General features: G+C 43.8%; 1 protein-coding gene across 1 annotated transcript in view; it reads left to right on the top strand.

The window, feature by feature from the left end:
• Window positions 1–17891, top strand: part of FBXO36 (F-box protein 36) — a 79990-nt gene that overhangs the window by 49965 nt on the left and 12134 nt on the right. Inside the window, 1 exon segment of the mRNA XM_012434072.2 lies at window positions 11934–12042. Coding sequence (XP_012289495.2) covers window positions 11934–12042 — 109 coding nt within the window.

The following is a 17891-nucleotide window of genomic DNA, read 5'->3' as shown; positions in this document are numbered from 1 at the left end:
GTGACAGAGTGAGACCCTATCAAGGAAAAAAAAAAAAAAATTCCCAATCTGTGCTGCAGAAGCAACGTAATGGAGGAAAGAAGACTTTTTAACATATGGTGCTGGAGGAGTTGGACATCTATAAATCAAAAAATGAACCTTGACCTACTATAAAAGTTAACTCAAGGCCGGGCATGATGGCTCACATCTGTAATTCCAGCACTTTGGGAGGCTGAGGCAGATGGATCACATGAGGTCGGGAGTTTGAGACCAGCCTGGCTAGCATGGTGAAACCTCGTCTCTACTAAAAATACAAAAATTAGTCAGGCGTGGTGGCGCATGCCTGTAATCCCAGCTACTCAGGAGGCTGAGGCAGGGGAATCACTTGAACCTGGGAGATGGAGGTTGCAGTGAGCCAAGATTGCACCATTGCACTCCAGCCTGGGCAACAGAGCAAGACTCTGTCTCAAAAATAAACAAATGAATAAATAAATAATTTTTAAAAAGTTAAAACGAATTATAAACTTAAATGCAAAATATGAAACATAAAACTTTTAGGTATAAAATGCAAGAAAATCTTAAGGCTCTCGGGCTAGTTCCTAGACTGGACACCAAAAGCAGTCTATGAAAGAAAAAAATTGATAAATTGGACTTTGTCAAAATTAAAAACTTTTGCTTTGAGAATACCCTGCTAAGAGACAGAACAGAATAGGAGAAGATATTTGCAAACTACGTATCTGACAGAGAACTAGTATTTAGAATAAATAAACAATCTTGTTAGAAAATGAAAAAAAGGAGGCGGGTGCGGTGGCTCATGCCTGTAATCCCAGCACTTTGGGAGGCCGAGGCGGGTGGATCGCGAGGTCAAGAGATCGAGACCATCCTGGTCAACATGGTGAAACCCTGTCTCTACTAAAAATACAAAAAATTAGCTGGGCATGGTGGCGCGTGCCTGTAATCCCAGCTACTCAGGTGGCTGAGGCAGGAGAATTGCCTGAACCCAGGAGGCGGAGGTTGCGGTGAGCCGAGATCACGCCATTGCACTCCAGCCTGGGTAACAAGAGCGAAACTCCGTCTCAAAAGAAAAAAAAAAGAAAATGGAAAAAAGGCTAATGCCCTTTTCGGTCTTAGCCCACCTGCACCCAGGTGGGGGAAAAACAACAACAACAACAAAAAAAACAAATAAAGAAAATAGAAAAAAGACATTAAGAGATATTTCACCAAAGAGGATATATGAATGACAGATAAATGCATGAAAAGATGTTTAACAATTAAAACCGCAGTGAGACAGTACTACTCACCTATCAGAATGGCTAAAATAAAAAGGGACACTACCAAATGCTGGTGAGAATGCAGAGAAACTGGATCATTCATATGCTGCTGATAGGAATGTAAAATGCCCATTTCCATTTTAAATGCCAACATTTTGACAGTGGCAAAAAATAAATAAATAAATATTCAGCTACCATATGGCCCAGCAGTTGCACTCCTGGGCATTTATCCCAGAGAAATGCAGACTTACATTCATACAAAAACCTGTAACACAAGTGTTTCTAAAACCATTATTTGGGGCTGGGTGCGGTGGCTCACACCTGTAATCCCAACGCTTTGGGAGGCTGAGGTGGGAGGATTGTTTGAGCCTAGGAGCTCAAGACCAGCCTGGGCAACATAGGGAGATGCTGTCTCTAATATTTAAAGAGAAAACATTTATTTGTAATAGCGAGAAACTGGAAACAACTCAGAAGCCTGGGCATCAAAGCAGCAGTTTGGAAGAAAATCCAGAAGCTAGAGGAGAGTGCACTTTTTTGTTTATTTGTTTTTGTTTTTTTGAGATGGAGTTTTACTATTGTTGCCCAGGCTGGAGTGCAATGGCATGATGTCAGCTCACTGCAACCTCCGCCTCCCGGGTTCAAGCGATTCCCCTGCCTCAGCCTCCCGAGTAGTTGGGATTACAGGCATGCACCACCACACCCAGCTAATTTTTGTATTTTTAGTAGAGACCCGGTTTCTCCATGTCAGTCAGGCTGGTCTTGAACTCCCGACCTCAGGTGATCTACCCGCCTCAGCCCCCCAAAGTGCTGGGATTACGGGCATGAGCCACCACACCCGGCTGAGAGTGCACTTTTAACCTAGGTTGTAAATGATTATGGGAGGGCATAGCAAGAGCCTGACATGTTTGCGGCATTTCCAGAGTCAAGATCAAATGGAAGGCAGCTCTACATAACTGCAGAGCCAGCTTAAGTGCCCAGGATGTCATTACTGTTATCACCCAGGCTCTTGACGTCACAGAGGACAATATTCCATGGGAAACACTGCAGACACTCATGCAAGATGTGATTTGGAACCCCCAGACCCTGAAGATAGAGAAGTTTTAGGAGAACTTTTGTCTGTTTATTCCACTTATATTTTCCTTTCTTAGATATATTCAAGGGTAATATGAATTTGTCATATTAAAATATGTTACTATAACTGACAAAATGAATGAAGTAGTAGAATTACTAAAAATAATGTTTTTAAAAACATGCCTAATGAAGAATTAAGCAGCTCTTTCAGTAACCCTGAAATAAGTGATGAAAAACCATTGTCTTAATTTCCTGGCTCCCCTCATAGTCCAAAATGGCTGCAGCAATTCCAGCAATCACATCAACACAAAAAAAATTGTCAGTGCCCCAAAAGGGGCTGTGTTTTATTGTGTCTCTTTTTATGAGTGATAAAATCATGGCTGGGCATGGTGGCTTACACCTGCAATCTCAGCACTCACTTTGGTAGGCCAAGGTGGGCAGATGAGAGACCAGCCTGGGCAACATGGTGAAACCCTGTCTTTACTAAAAATACAAAAAATTAGCTGGACATGGTGGTGGGCACCTGTAATCCCAGCTACTTGGGAGGCTGAGGCAGGAGAATTGCTTGAACCTGGAAGGTGGAGGTTACCGTGACCAGATAGTGTGCTATCGCTCTCCAACCTGGGTGACAGAGCAAGACTACATCTCAGAAAAAAAACAAAGACCAAAACAAAACGAAAACAAAGTGATAAAATCTCAGAGTCCCAGCAGACCTCTGGTATCTCATTGGCTAAAACTTTAACACTTGCCTATGCCCGTACCAATTGATGTCAGGGGGAAAAAAATCTACCAAAAATGTCTTAGACCAATCAGGTCTTGCCTCATAGAGCTACGGATGAGGCGTATGCTCTGAGCACAAGGTATGTGTGAAAGGGGATATTGGATGGCCGGTCACAGTGGCTCATGCCTGTAATCCCAGCACTTTGGGAGGCTGAGGCAGGTGGATCACCTGAGATTGGGAGTTCGAGACCTGCACGACCAACATGGACAAACCCCATCTCTACTAAAAAAATACAAAATCAGCCGGGCGTGGTGGTACATGCCTGTAATCCCAGCTACTCGGGAGGCTGAGGCAGGAGAATTGCTTGAACCCCGGAGGCGGCGGTTGCGGTGAGCCAAGATCTTGCCATTGCACTCCAGCCTGAGCAACAGAGCGAAACTCCATCTCAAAAAAAAAGAAAAGAAAAAAAAGAGGATACTGGACAAAGAGGGGCTCCTGTAGAAAGGGCAGGTGGGCAAATGAATGCTGTGTGGCAAACAGCAGCATCTGTCTGCCACAGATTCCCAATCACATCCATTGTGTTTGAAGAGTATTAATTTGACTTTTTTTTTCTTGAGATAAGGTCTCATTTTGTCACCCAGGCTAGAGTGCAGTGGTACAGTCATGGCTCACCACAGCCTCAATCTTCTGGGCTCAAGTGATTCTCCCATCTCAGCACAGACACACACCACCATGCCCAACTAATTTTTTTTAATTTTTTGAGACAGGGCCTCACTGTGTTGACAAGGCTGGTTTTGAACTCCTGGACCTAAGTGATCCTCCCACCTTGGCCTGGCAAAGTGCTGGGATTACAGACATAAGCCACTGCACCCAGCCCAAGTATCCAATTTTTTTTTTTTTTTTCCATGGATGAGAGGTTGCTAAGTTGCCCGGGGTTGGCCTCAAATGCCTGGTCTCACCTCTTCACAAACCAGGACAACTGGCCTGAGCCACCAAGGCTCCCAAGTATCCAGTTCTTTTTTTTTTTTTAGAGACGAGGTTTCTCCATGCTGGTCAGGCTGGTCTCAAACTCCCAACCTCAGGTGATCCGCCCGCGTCAGCCTCCCAAAGTGCTGGGATTATAGGTGTGAGCTACCGTGCCCGGCCCCAAGCATTCAATTCTTAATGATTACTAATAGTTAGGAAAATCAAATACCAGGTCTGAGTGAAAGCTGAAATAATTATCTTTGAAGATTATGATTAGGAAAATGGATCTCAATGAAGTATATCTATGATTGAATACTATTAGACAGTTGATGGAAAGAAATATGGTTCTGACCTCCTGGCTTTGGGGCTGAATTTAGTATTATAAATATGAAAGACTGGGCCAGGCGCTGTGGATCACGAGGTCAGGAGTTCAAGACCAGCCTGGCCAACATGGTGAAACCTTGCCTCCAAAAAAAAAAAGGACTGACCAACAAGTGACCAGCAAGTGAACAAAGGGAAAGAGGAGGAGGGAAGACCTGCCCCCGTAGAGTCTACTCTGTGTCTGGCATCGTGCTGGGCACTTTGGATATTCTCATGTCATCCCTCCAAAATTCAGTGGGATCAGCAGCATCATCATTATTTATATTTTAGAGATGAGGAAACTGAAGCCAAAAGAGATTACATAATTTGCCCAAGGGAAGTGACAGAGACCAGGGCTTAAACTGAGACCAGTCTAACTCCAGATTCTCTCTGCTCTTTTTCTTTCTTTTTTTTTTGACGGAGTGTTGCTCTGTTGTCCAGGCTGGAGTGCAGTGGTGCTCATTGAAGCCTCTACCTCCCGGTTCAAGCAATTGTCCTGCCTCAACCTCCCAAGTAGCTGGAATTACAGGCATGCACCACCACGCCTGACTAATTTTTCTATTTTTAGTAGAGATGGGTTTTCACCATGTTGGCCAGGCTGCTGTTGAACTCCTGACCTCAGGTGATCTGGCTGCCTTGGCTTCCCAGAGTGCTGCGATTACAAGTGAGAGCCACTGTACCCGTCCTCTGTTCTTTATCTTAGTAATGGGATTTTTCAGCTGAGGTGTAGTGGAGGAAGTATCACAGTCTCGGGCCTAGAGGTGGAGGTGAGGTTTGTGTTTTCAAATATACTCAAATACTGAAATAATGTCCAACTGGCCCAGCTTACTTCCAGTCCCTCCTTGAGAGCTGCCTATGATCCACAGTCTGGTGAGAAACAGGAGTTACACTCTCAGAACCTTTTAGCTCAATGACTGTGCTTCAGCATCCTCAGGAGGCTGAGGCAGGAGAATCACTTGAACCTAGGAGTCGGAGGTTGCAGTGAGCCAAGATCGCGCCACTACACTCCAGCCTGACAGTAGACTCTATCTCAAAAAAAAAAAAAAAAGTAAGCTCAATTTTCAAGTTTATTAAAAAGACATGCTGGAAATATACAAGAAATGTAAAAATACGCTAAATACAAACTTTTTAAAGAAATTTAACCACTGGCCACATGATTTCTGCTAAGCTACCGAATAAGGATGTGTACGGTATAAGGCAACCGGTGGCCTGCCCCTCCTGTAAAGCATATGAAGCCGTGAATGGGCACTAGATGTGGTAAGATCAGCTGCTGCCTGGGCAGCAGGAGCTGGTGCAAGTTATCTAACCCATCCACAGCTGGTTTCTCCAACCATAAGAAAACAGTCATCTGCTGCTTATAGGTGGTTACCAGAGTTATGATCCTGGAAGGGTCCAGGGAAGCCTGCTATCCATCCAGATCTAAACAGTCTTACAGAAATGATGGGGAGCTACTTGTGGCTTTTCTTACAGCATGTTCATTAAGAAAACTTTCAGTTCGGCCGGGTGCGGTGGCTCACTCCTATAATCCCAGCACTTTGGGAGGCCGAGGCGGGTGGATCACGAGGTCAAGAGATCGAGACCATCCTGGTCAACATGGTGAAACCCCGTCTCTACTAAAAATACAAAAATTAGCTGGGCATGGTGGCGCATGCCTGTAGTCCCAGCTACTCAGGAGAGGCAGGAGAATTGCTTGAACCCAGGGGACGAAGGTTGCGGTGAGCCGAGATCAAGCCATTGCACTCCAGCCTGGGTAACAAGAGCAAAACTCCATCTCAAAAAAAAAAGTCAACTTTCAGTTCATAAGAACCAAGATATTTAAAGCAGAATATATGGATTTTAAGGTTTTCAAAATCGAGATGAAATATATAAACTTTATATGTATGTGACTTAAGCTAGTCCCATAATAGATAACCCCAATTTACCAATATTTGGGTGATCCATCTTTCTTCAGCTCACTTCAAGCTGTATCTGTTGCCTCTTGTGTAAAATAGTTCCATTTACCAGCATGTCGATGTTCCTTCCTCCTGAACGTATATTTTCCTCCCTTTCCCCCTTTCCCCCTTTCCCCCTTTCCCCTTTTTCTTGAGACAGAGTTTCACTCTGTTGCCCAGGCTGGACTGCAGGCTCGATCTCAGCTCATTGCAACCGCTGTCTCCTGGGTTCCAGCAATTCTCCTGCCTCAGCCTCCCAAGTAGCTGGGATAACAGGCGCCTGCTACCATGCCTAGCTAATTTTTTGTCTTTTTAGTAGAGACAGGGTTTTATCATGTTGGCCAGGCTTGTCTTGAACTCCCAAGCTCAGGTGATCCACCCGCCTTGGCTTCCCAAAGTGCTGGGATTATGGGCATGAGCCAGCATGCCCAGCCAATATTTTCCTTTCAATATTTGGGTCACTGGTGCATACACTTTTGAGTCTGTTACCAAATGATCATTAACAGTGTTCTATGTTATTAGTTACTTTTCCGGAAATTATTTTATTGGCTGTAGAGTATTCTCTGCATTATCTAATGTGCCAAAATTGTTTAACAAATGCCAACTGTCAAATTTTGGGTGGATTCTGATTATTTTATTTTATTTTCCTGAAACAAAGTCTTGCTCTGTCGCCCAGGCTGGAATGCAGTGGCGTGATCTCGGCTCACTGCAACCTCCACATTCCGGGTTCAAGCGATTTTCCTTCCCAAGTAGCTGGGATTACAGACACCTGCCATCATGCCCACCTAATTTTTGTATTTTTAGTAGAGAAGTGCTTTTACCATGTTGGCCAGGTTGGTCTCAAATTCCTGACCTCAGGTAATCCACCCGCCTCGGCCTCCCAAAGTGCTGAGATTACAAGTGTGAGCCACCACTCCCAGTTGGATTCTGATTTTTTCTTTTTTTGGCAGAATTTTGCTCTTGTTGCCCAGGCTGGAGTGCAATGGCACAATCGGCTCACCACAAGCTCTGCCTCCTAGGTTCAAGCAATTCTCCTGCCTTAGCCTCCCAAGTATCTGGGATTATAGGCACGCACCATCATGCCCGGCTAGTTTTGTATTTTTTGTAGAGAGGGGTTTCTCCATGTCGGTCAGGCCGATCTCGAACTCCCAACCTCAAGTGATCCACCTTCCTGTCTCCCAGGCCTCCCAAAGTGTTGGGATTACAGGTGTGAGCCACCACGGTTGGCCAGGGTTCTGATTTTTTTATTATCATAATTCAGCTATGACAACCATCCTTATTAAAAAATATTGTGTACTTCGTCAATCAATTTTTTAGGAAAAACTCTTACAGGTTGGATGTCTGGGTCATAGGGCATAGATACCTTAAAAGTTTTGATAGGTGTTGCCAAACCATTTGACACTTCTTTGAACGATTTTTTTAAGGGCTCCCATTTTTCCCTGTCCTCACCGATACAGGGTTTTATCACTTAAAAAAATTACCAATTTGAGAAAAAATAAGTGTTAGAAAATGTCTCATTATTATGTTTGCCTTGGTAGCACACATACTAAAATTAGAACTATACAGGGAGGGTTAGAATGGACCCTGGATGACTGGGCACAGTGGCTCATTCCTGAAAGCCCAACATTTTGGGAGGCCGAGGCAGGTGGATCATGAGGTCAGGAGTTTGAGACCAGCCTGACCAACATGGTGAAACCCCATCTCTACTAAAAATACAAAAATTAGCTGGGTGTGGTGGCATGCACCTACTCATCCCAGCCACTCAGGAGGCTGAGCAGGAGAATCACTTGAACCCAGGAGGCAGAGGTTGCAGTGAGGTATGGATAACATGCAAATTCATGAAGTGTTCCATATTTTTAAAAAATAATCTTTAAAATTTTAGGCCAGTCACGGTGGCTTATGCCTGCAATCCCAGCACTTTGGGAGGCCAAAGCAGGCAGATCATGAGATCAGGAGTTCAAGACCAACCTTGCCAACATGGTAAAACCTGTCTCTACCAAACATACAAAAATTAGCCGGGTGCAGTTCTGGGCACCTGTAATCCCAGCTACTTAGGAGGCTGAGGCAGGAGGATTGCTTGAATCTGGGAGGCAGAGGGTGCAGTGAACCAAGATTGTGCCACCAAACTCCAGCCTGGGGACAGAGCAAGACTCTCTCAAAAATAAAAGTCTTTAAATTTTGAATATATCTGTTAGGCTGGACACTGGCTCATGGCTGTAATCCCAGCACACTGGGAGGCTGAGGTGGGTAAATCACTTGAGTGGGGGATTCCAGAATCCCCCACTCAAGTTTGAGACCAGCCTGGGCAACATGGCAAAACCCCATCACTGCCAAAAAAAAAAAAAACAAACAAACATAAATTAGCCTGGCGTGGTGGCAGGCACCTGTAGTCCCAGCTACTCAGGAGGCTGAGGTGAGAAGATCACTTGAGTCCGGGAAGTTGAGGCTGCAGTGAGCTGGGATCGCTCCACTGCACTCCAGCCTGGGTGACAGAACAAGACCCTGTTTCAAAAAAAAGGAAGAAGAAAATATCTATTATTCTGTGCTTTTTTTTTGAGACAGAGTCTTGCTCTGTCGCCAGGCACCGGGTTGGAGTGCAGTGGTGCAATCTCGGCTCACTGCAACCTCCTCTGCCTCCCAGGTTCAAGCAATTCTCCTGCCTCAGCCTCCCAAGTAGCTGGGACTACAGGCACACGCCACCCCACCCAGCTAATTTTTGTATTTTTAATAGAGACGGTGTTTCACCATGTTGGCCAGGATGGTCTCGATCTCTTGACCTCATGATCCATCTGCCTCGGCCTACCAAAGTGCTGGGATTACAGGCGTGAGCCCCTGCACCTGGCCTATTATTCTGTTTTAACAAGTACAATACATGGAACATAATTGAATCTTGCAGTTAAGTTGTGATTGTGAACATTAGTTTTCTGTGTACTGCTTTGTAGAATGGTCTGATAGGTTGTAGTGTGAAGTTTGTACCTTAAAAAAAAAACGTCAGGCCTCCAAAGGAGCTCTGTATTTATTTATTTTATTAATTTATTATTTTTTTTTTGAGATGGAGTCTCACTCTGTTGCCCAGGCTGCAGTGCAGTGGCGTGATCTCAGCTCACTGAAACCTCCACCTTCCAGGTTCAAGCAATTTTCCTTCCTTAGTCTCCCAAGTAGCTGAGACTACAGACACCTGCCACCATGCCCAGCTAATTTTTTTTTTTTTTTTTGAGACATCGTCTCACTCTGTCACCGAGGCTGGAGTGCAATGGCATGATCTCAGCTCACTCTCGGGTTCAAGCGATTCTCCTGCCTCAGCCTCCTGAGTAGCTGGGACTATATGTGCCACCACGCCCAGCTAATTTTTGTATTATTAGTAGAGACATGGTTTCACCTATTGGCCAGGCTGGTCTCAAACTCCTGACCTTGTTATCTGCCCACCTCGGCCTCCCTAAGTGCTGGGATTACAGGCATGAGCCACCACGCCCAGCCTTTGCATTTTTTTTAGTAGAGACGGGGTTTCACCATGTTAGCCAGGAAGGTCTCTATGTCCTGACCTCGTGATCCGCCTGCCTCAGCCTCCTAAAGTGCTGGGATTACAGGCATGAGCCACTGGGCCCAGCGGAACTCTGTGTTTATGAGTTAGTAGTGAGGAGACTTGGATTCTGGTCCTAGCTAGCCATGTTTCCTTAAGCAAGTGTTACATTCTCATAATTTACTTTAAATACCTCGGAGGAGCCAGTAGGAAGCTTATCTGTGTGTATCTTTAACTTGAACATGTGCCATGGGGAGCGTCCCTCCAGTGGCCATTGTGACAAGCTCTGCGAATGTTGCCTTCTAAATCAGTACCAGAGGGTTAATTAGTTAGTATAAGGAATGTCGAAATAATTTTTCCTTGATGAAATGAATGGTATGCAAGATATGAGGCCAACAGATTGTACAGGCATCTCTCTGCCTTTTTATGAGCAAGAAGCAAGCCCAGCAATGTAACATTTCTGGAGTGGTGCCCTAGGCTCAATCTCCATTTGTTGTGGAATCCCCCACTCAACCAAGGATTTCGTTGCTTGATATGGCTGGAAGGATCACCAACTGTCATTATAGCATAGGGGCCTTGCCTATTAATATTAAATAATGTTTAATGGAAAGGAAAATTGCAGTGCAGAGAGATTGTCCAGGGCTGTCTTGCTGTAGAATGCATGCTATTTCTGCTGTAATGCTTGATACCTCTCTGTTCTGAATTATGTCCCTGCCAAATTCTAATGTTGAAGCTGTAGCCCCTAATGTGACTGTATTTCCCATCGTTCTCCTCGTAGTCTTGATCCAAATGCAGACATAATTTAGTCTGTTTCTCAAATCAGTGGAAGTTTTGTCATCTTAATTACCTACCCAGCTCCATTTCAGGTTTAAAAACATACGATACGTTTCAAGGGGCTTCTCATCAGGCCCATTAATTGACATTGCCATGAAATCAACACAGCCTTTAAGTGCAGTCCATAACCATGGAAAATGAGGTTTGCCTCGGATAAACCAAAATTCTCAGAGAAGACAAATGTGCTATCAGCAGATCCATTACCAAGAAGTGTCCTGTGTAATGACACTTTTTCATGCATCCAACAAAGCATAATGATGCTTTCCCTATCTCTGTCCATTGTAACTGTTGCTCTCTGTGGGAAAATTATCCACTCATCTTGTCTGCCCTGTAGATGGGGAAGGAGGGAGGAGAGCTGAGCAATTAGCTTCCCAAATTATGGTATGTTTATTCTAAGACATCTTCCAGAAACAACCATTTGGCTTTGGGTGATTTTAACATCAATTGACCTGATGGATTTTTTTCTTTTTCTTTTTTTTTGAGACAGAGTCTCACTCTGTTACCCAGGCTAGAGTACAGTGGTGCCATCTTGGCTCACTGCAGTCTCAGCCTCCCGGGCTCATCCTCCACCTTAGCCTCCCAAGTAGTGGGGACTACAGAGCACACCACAATGCCCAGCTAATTTTAAAAATTTTGTAGAGATGATGTTTTACTATGTTGCCCAGGCTGGTCTCGAACTCCTGGGCTCAAGCAGTCCTCCCACCTCAACCTCCCAAAGTGTTGGGATTACAGGCGTGAGCCACTGTGCCTGGTCTTTGACAGGATTGATTTTATTTTATTTTATTTATTTTAATTTTTTTTTTTTCTTTTGTGATTCTTTTCCATTTCACCCAAAGTAGAATATTTTATTTATTTATTTATTTTTGTTGGGGGATGGAGTTTCGCTCTTGTTGCCCAGGCTGGAGTGCAGTGGCGCAATCTTGGCTCACTGCAACTTCCGCCTCCCGGGTTCAAGCGATTCTCCTGCCTCAGTCCCCACGAGTAGTTCAAGTAATCCACCTGCCTTGACCTCCCAAAGTGCTGGGATTACAGGTGTGAGCCACTGTGTCCAACCAACCCAATCGATTTTAAAGGTTCCTTCCAGCACTATGGTTTTATGACTTTAAGGAAAATCTTCTTTGATGCCCAGAGCTTACTTCTAATTTGATGTGATGCCAGATTGCAAAGTTATAGCTAATGTTGGATACAAAGCCTTATGTGAATTTTCAAAACCCCAAACTTAATGCAACTGTTAGTATTGAAATCAGTTTTAATTCATATCACCTTGTATTTAATTATAGGTAATCTTTAGATGGTGGAAGATCTCTCTAAGGAGTGAGTATCGATCAACAAAACCTGGAGAAGCAAAAGAAACCCATGAAGACTTCCTAGAGAATGCACAACTTCGAAGTAAGGAGGGGAACGTATTATGTACTGCTGTTAAGTTCTCGTTAATCAATGGTAGATTTTGTCAAAGAAGTTTCAAATATATTATCATTTGAAATATTGATATGCAATTATGTACTTAAATATACAATGTCAGATTCTTTTTTTTTTTTTTTTTGAGACACAGTCTCGCTTTGTCACCAGGCTGGAGTGCAGTGGCGTGATCTTGCCTCAGTGCAACCTTTGCCTCCCAGGTTCAAGTGATTCTCCTGCCTCAGCCTCCCGAGTAGCTGGGACTACAGGCACACGCCATAACGCCCAGCTAATTTTTGTATTTTTAGTAGAGACAGGGTTTCACCATGTGGGCCAGCATGGTCTCGATCTCTTGACCTCATGATCCACCTGCCTCGGTCTCTCAAAGTGCTAGGATTACAGGCGTGAGCCACCATGTCTGGCCAATCTCAGATGCTTGAAAACCAGAAAACGCTTTATTTTTTTCTCTTGGAAAAAATCTTAGTGTTTAAGATCCCAGGTTAACATGTGGACTCTATTAATAAAGTTAAAATCAAGTAAATATAGTTTTATGCTATAATATTTATGAGTTGGGCAGTGGCAAACCACAGGCGGTTTGGGCTTTACTGGGAAGCGCTTGAAGGGAAAACTTTCATATAGTGTTTTCTGAAGGAAGACAAAAAAAAATACTTGGTTAGAGTGGAAATTCCCGGGTTAGAGGTTAGTTGGCAGTTTCTGACTGGGTAAGCAGAAGTTTCCTTTTCTTGGGCTACAATCATCTATATTTAAAAACTTTTTTTTTAATTAAAAAAAAATTTTTGTAGAGCCAGGGTCTCACTATATTGCTCGGGCTGGTCTTGAACTCCTGGCCTCGAGTGATCCTCCCGCCTCAGCCTCCCAAAGTGCTGGATTACAGGCGTGAACCACTGTGCCTGTCCCACCCATTTGTTCTGAGTTGGGTTTCAGTTTGCTTACATAAGAACCGAGGACACTGGAGACATCTAAGCCCAATGGCTTCCCAATTAATTATTTTAACACTTCTCAATATGAAAAGTTCAAACATAAAATGCAGACAGAATGGTTTTTGTTGTTGTTGTTTGTTTTTGAGATGGAATTTCTCTCTTATTGCCCAGGCTGGAGTGCTGTGGCACGATTTCGGCTCACTGCAACCTCCATCTCCCAGGTTTAGGGGATTCTCCTGCCTCAGCCTTCCGAGTAACTGGATTTATAGGCGTTTGCCACCATACCTGGCTAATTTTGTATTTTTAGTAGAGATGGGGTCCCTATGTTGGCCAGCCTGGTCTGAAACTCCTGACCTCAGGTGACCCACCCGCCTCAGCTTCCCAAAGTGCTAGGATTATAGGCGTGAGCCACCGCGCCCAGCCAGATGGTTTTTAATGAACTCCCATGTACTCGTAACCCAGCTTCAGCAATACTCAAAATGTGACCCAAACCTATAGATGAAACCCACTGTTCCCACTGGATTATTGTGAAGCAAATCACAATTATGTAATTTCATCTTAATGTACTTTAGAATGTGTCTCTCAAGGGAGTCTCTTCGACTAAACTCTTTAATAATTATTGCTTAAAAATAAAAATTTGCCAGGTGCAGTGGCTATTGCCTGTACTCCTTGCACTTTGAGAGGCCAACGTGGAAGGATTACTTGAGCCCAGGAGTTCAAGTTCAAGACCAGCCTTGGAAACAGAGTGAGACCTCATCTCTATAATATATATATGTATTTTAAATTAGCTATGTGTGGTGACACATGTCTGTAGTACCAGCTAATCAGGAGGCTGAGGTGGGAGAATTGCTTGAGCCCAGGTGTTGAGGATCCAGTGAGCCGTAATCATGCCACCTCCCTCCAGCCTGGGCAACAGAGCAAGATTGTCTCAAAAATAATAATAGCCAGGCATGGTGGCTCACACCTGTAATCCCAACACTTTGGGAGACAGAGGCAGAAGGATCACAAGGTCAGGAGTTTGAGACCAGTCTGATCAACATGGTGAAACCCCGTCTCTACTAAAAATACAAAAATACCTGGATGTGGTGGTGCGCCCCTGTAATCCCATCTACTCAGGAGGCTGAGGCAGGAGAATCGGTTGAACCTGGGAGGTGGAGGTTGTGGTGAGTCAAGATCGTGCCACTGCACTTCAGCCTGGGCGACAGGGAGACTCTGTCTCAAAAAATAAATAAATAAAATAAATAATAGTAATATTTTAAAACTAAAAGACGCCTTAGAGATTCTTATAGTTAACAGTGTTATTTATATTAATATCAAGTACTTCCACTTTCATTTTATTGTTCTAATATCCTTGTGAAATAAATATTATTTATCACCATGAGATTCAGAAAGGATACCACCTTCCAGGATCTTACAGCTAAATACTGACATTGCCAGGACTAAGCATTGAAAGTCAAAAAATCAAGCAAACTCTAATTTAGAAGGCAAACTCTGAGTGGATCTTTGATAATCAACACTCTTTTAAAAATTCCATTGTTTAACAATAATAATATGTGATAAGCCAATTGTGGTGCTTCACACTTGTTATCCCCAACACTTTGGGAGGCTGAAGTGGGAGGATTGCTCGAGCCCAGGAGTTCAAGACCAGCCTGGGCAACATGGCAAGATGTATGTATGTATGTGATAGTTTTGTTTTATATATGTGTATATATATGTGGTAGTTTATTGTTGTTTTTCATTTTGTTTAAAGAGGGAAGGTTTTGTTTTGCTTTCTTAAATAGTTAAAAGTCTGGGAACGGATGTGGCTCAGGCCTGTAATCCCAGCACTTTGGGAATCGGAGGCAGGTGGATCACCTGAGGTCAGGAGTTTGAGACCAGCTTGGTCAACATGGTGAAACCCTGTCTCTACTAAAAATACAAAAATTAGCTGGGGGTGGTTGTGCAAGCCTGTAATCCCAGCTACTTGGGAGGCTGAGGCAGGTGAATTGCTTGAACCTGGGAGGTGGAGTTAAAAAAAAAAAAAAAAGGCTGGATTGAGTGGTTCACTGTCTTACCATATGTGTGCAATATTATTAACTCCTTTAAGGCAAATATTTATAAAATTCATTGTTGGCTTAAGAACAACCATGTTGTCACATAAAAAAAGAAAAAAGAAAATGTGACTGAGATTAGAAGAAAACAAACAAACAAAAAGAACAACCATGTTGGCGGAAGACTATCTACTTTTGATTGAATTTAAATCAGTCCAGGCACACCTGACTTCTTTGTGGACCAGACATGTTTCTATGCAGATCCCTATGAAGTCAACTTCCATAAAACACATTTCATTTTCAGGTTAAGATCTGTTTTTTGTTTTTTGGTTTTTTTTGAGAGAGAGTCTTGCTCTGTTTCCCAGGCTGGAGTGCAGTGGCATGATCTTGACTCACTGCAACCTCCACCTCCCAAGTTCAAGCAATTCGATGCCTCAGAGCATCCCCTGCCTGCCCCCGAGTAGCTGGGAGTATAGGCGTACACCACCACACCTGGCTCATTTTTGTATTTTTAGTGGAGACGAGGTTTCACCGTGTTGGCCAGGCTGGTCTCGAACTCTTAACCTCAAGTGATCTGGCTGCCTCAGCCTCCCAAAGTGCTGGGATTATAGGCATGAGCCTAGCCTCCATTTTATTTTTTAACCACTGCAGGACCTTCCGCAGAGCTGTATGCCTAGTGAATGCTGCATTGTTCATTGAGACCATGTGATTTTCTGATTGTCTTCCACAAAAACCTGGAGATGGGGATTTGGGCCAGAGATGGGAGTCAAAAGCCTACCACTGCCTTCTAAGTGCTGGCTTACCTGCACTCTCACCAGACTCTGGCCTGCTCCAGGTACTTTCCAAGCCCCGCCCTTGATAGGATATTGTGGGGAGGTGTCAAGCCCCTGATAAGATACTGGGGGAGGGGATTAACTTCAGGAATAACTACTAGAGGGGTTCTGATACTGGAAGAGAAGTGGCAATATGGCAGAGATTTTCTGAGTCTGACAGCAGCCCTGCCTCTCTGCTGGCTCTGCTCCTGCTGGACAGCAGGAGAGTTGAGGGATTTAGCCAAGGCATGTACCAACCAGGCTTTTTAAATGGTAGTTTTCAGAGCTGCAGTCTAGGACTGCCAAGCGGTTTCCCGCCAGGAGCAACATTGTGATACCAAATTAAATCAGCCCCGCAAGTTCAAAGGCTCCTGTGTCTCTGAGGGGAAAACTCCAAACCATGTTTGTTTGTTTGTTTTTGAGACGGAGTCTTGCTCTGTTGCCCAGGCTGGACTGCACTGGCGCGAACTCAGCTCACTACAACCTCCGCCTGCTGGGTTCAGGTGATTCTCCTGCCTCAGCCTCCTGAGTCACTGGGAGTGCAGACGTGCGCCACCACACCTGGCTAATTTTTTGTATTTTTAGTAGAGGCGGGGTTTCACTGTGTTAGCCAGGATGGTCTTGATCTCCTGACCTCGTGATCCACCCGCCTTGGCTTCCCAAAGTGCTGGGATTACAGGCCTGAGCCACCTCGCCTGGCCTTAACCAAATTATTTCATCTCTGAGTCTCAGTTCCCTCAAGCGTTGATAATGGGAATAATAATGGCATCTATCTCACAGGACCCTTATGAGGACTAATTGAATGAAGTGCTTGGAATTTGCCTGGCACATAAGAAGTACTCAAAAAATTCTAGCTGTTGCAATTTTTAATATTTAAAAAGTGAAAATTATTTGTCTCCTCCAAACTCCATTCCCCAGAGATAACCATTCCAAATAGTTTCATTTGTATTTGAATTCTTTCTGTTTGAATTGTATGTTTCTAAAAATAAAATCAAATTTCATCTTTAGGTTTTTAACTTGTTTTTGCTCTTCATATATTAATTATGATTATTTTTCTGTTAGTATACATAAAATCCCCTGTTCTTTTGCAAGGACGTATGGTATTTGATGGCTACAAATACACAATCTCACCTGATGGGCATTTTTTGCGATTCTTACTGAAGCCTTTAGGTACATGCTGGGACATCTATATCTGCACCTTACATGAGAAGTCAGTAGGAATGTCAGTAACATAGATTCCTACAGGTGGGATTGCTATATCCAAAGAGATATACCTTACAAATTTTGATAGATTTTATTTGAGGGGAGAATTCTTGAAAATCTGGCAAAATTCAAGATTTTGTTATTGAATGACCAAGGCTGGTCTTTCTGTGAACTGGTTCGAGTGGCACTGCCACAGGATGCAGCACAAATGCCATGGGCAACACACTTGACCTTTATAATTATGCCAACTTGGCTGACGCCCTTTTCGGCCTCAGCCCACCCGCACCTGGGTGAAAATAATAATAATAATTATTATTATTATGCCAACATTATAACTATGCTACTTTTTTTTTTTTTTTTTTGAGATGGAGTGTCACTCTGTTGCCAGGCTGGAGTGCAGTGGTGCGATCTCGGCTCACTGCAACCTCTGCCTCCCAGGTTCAAGCAAGTCTCCTGTCTCAGCCTCCCGAGTAGCTGGGACTACAGGCGCCCACCCCCATGCCCAGCTAATTTTTAAAATTTTAGTAGAGATGGGATTTCACCATGTTGCCAGGATGGTCTTGATCTCGTGACCTCGTAATCTGCCCGCCTCACGATCTGTCCAAAGTGCTGGGATTACAGGCGTGAACCACCGCGCCTGGCAGCTATGCTACTCTTGAAAGAATTTTAAATTGTGTAATTTACATTATTTCAACATTTGTACCTAAAATAGGACTTCATTAATATTTTGATGTCACAATATTTTAAGTTTTGAGTAATTTAATATTTACATAAGATACCAGTCACTTCATTATCCTCACAAATTGCCCTCCAAAAAGCTGCTGTGTTAATTGTACTCCATCCAATAGGAGGTA

Source organism: Aotus nancymaae, unplaced genomic scaffold (genome assembly GCF_030222135.1).
Source record: "Aotus nancymaae isolate 86718 unplaced genomic scaffold, 86718_ANA_hifiasm-v0.15.2.pri h1tg000008l, whole genome shotgun sequence".
Classification (NCBI taxonomy): domain Eukaryota; kingdom Metazoa; phylum Chordata; class Mammalia; order Primates; family Aotidae; genus Aotus; species Aotus nancymaae.
The sequence above is the reverse complement of the archived record's forward strand: the minus strand, read 5'-3'. Positions and strand labels throughout refer to the sequence as shown.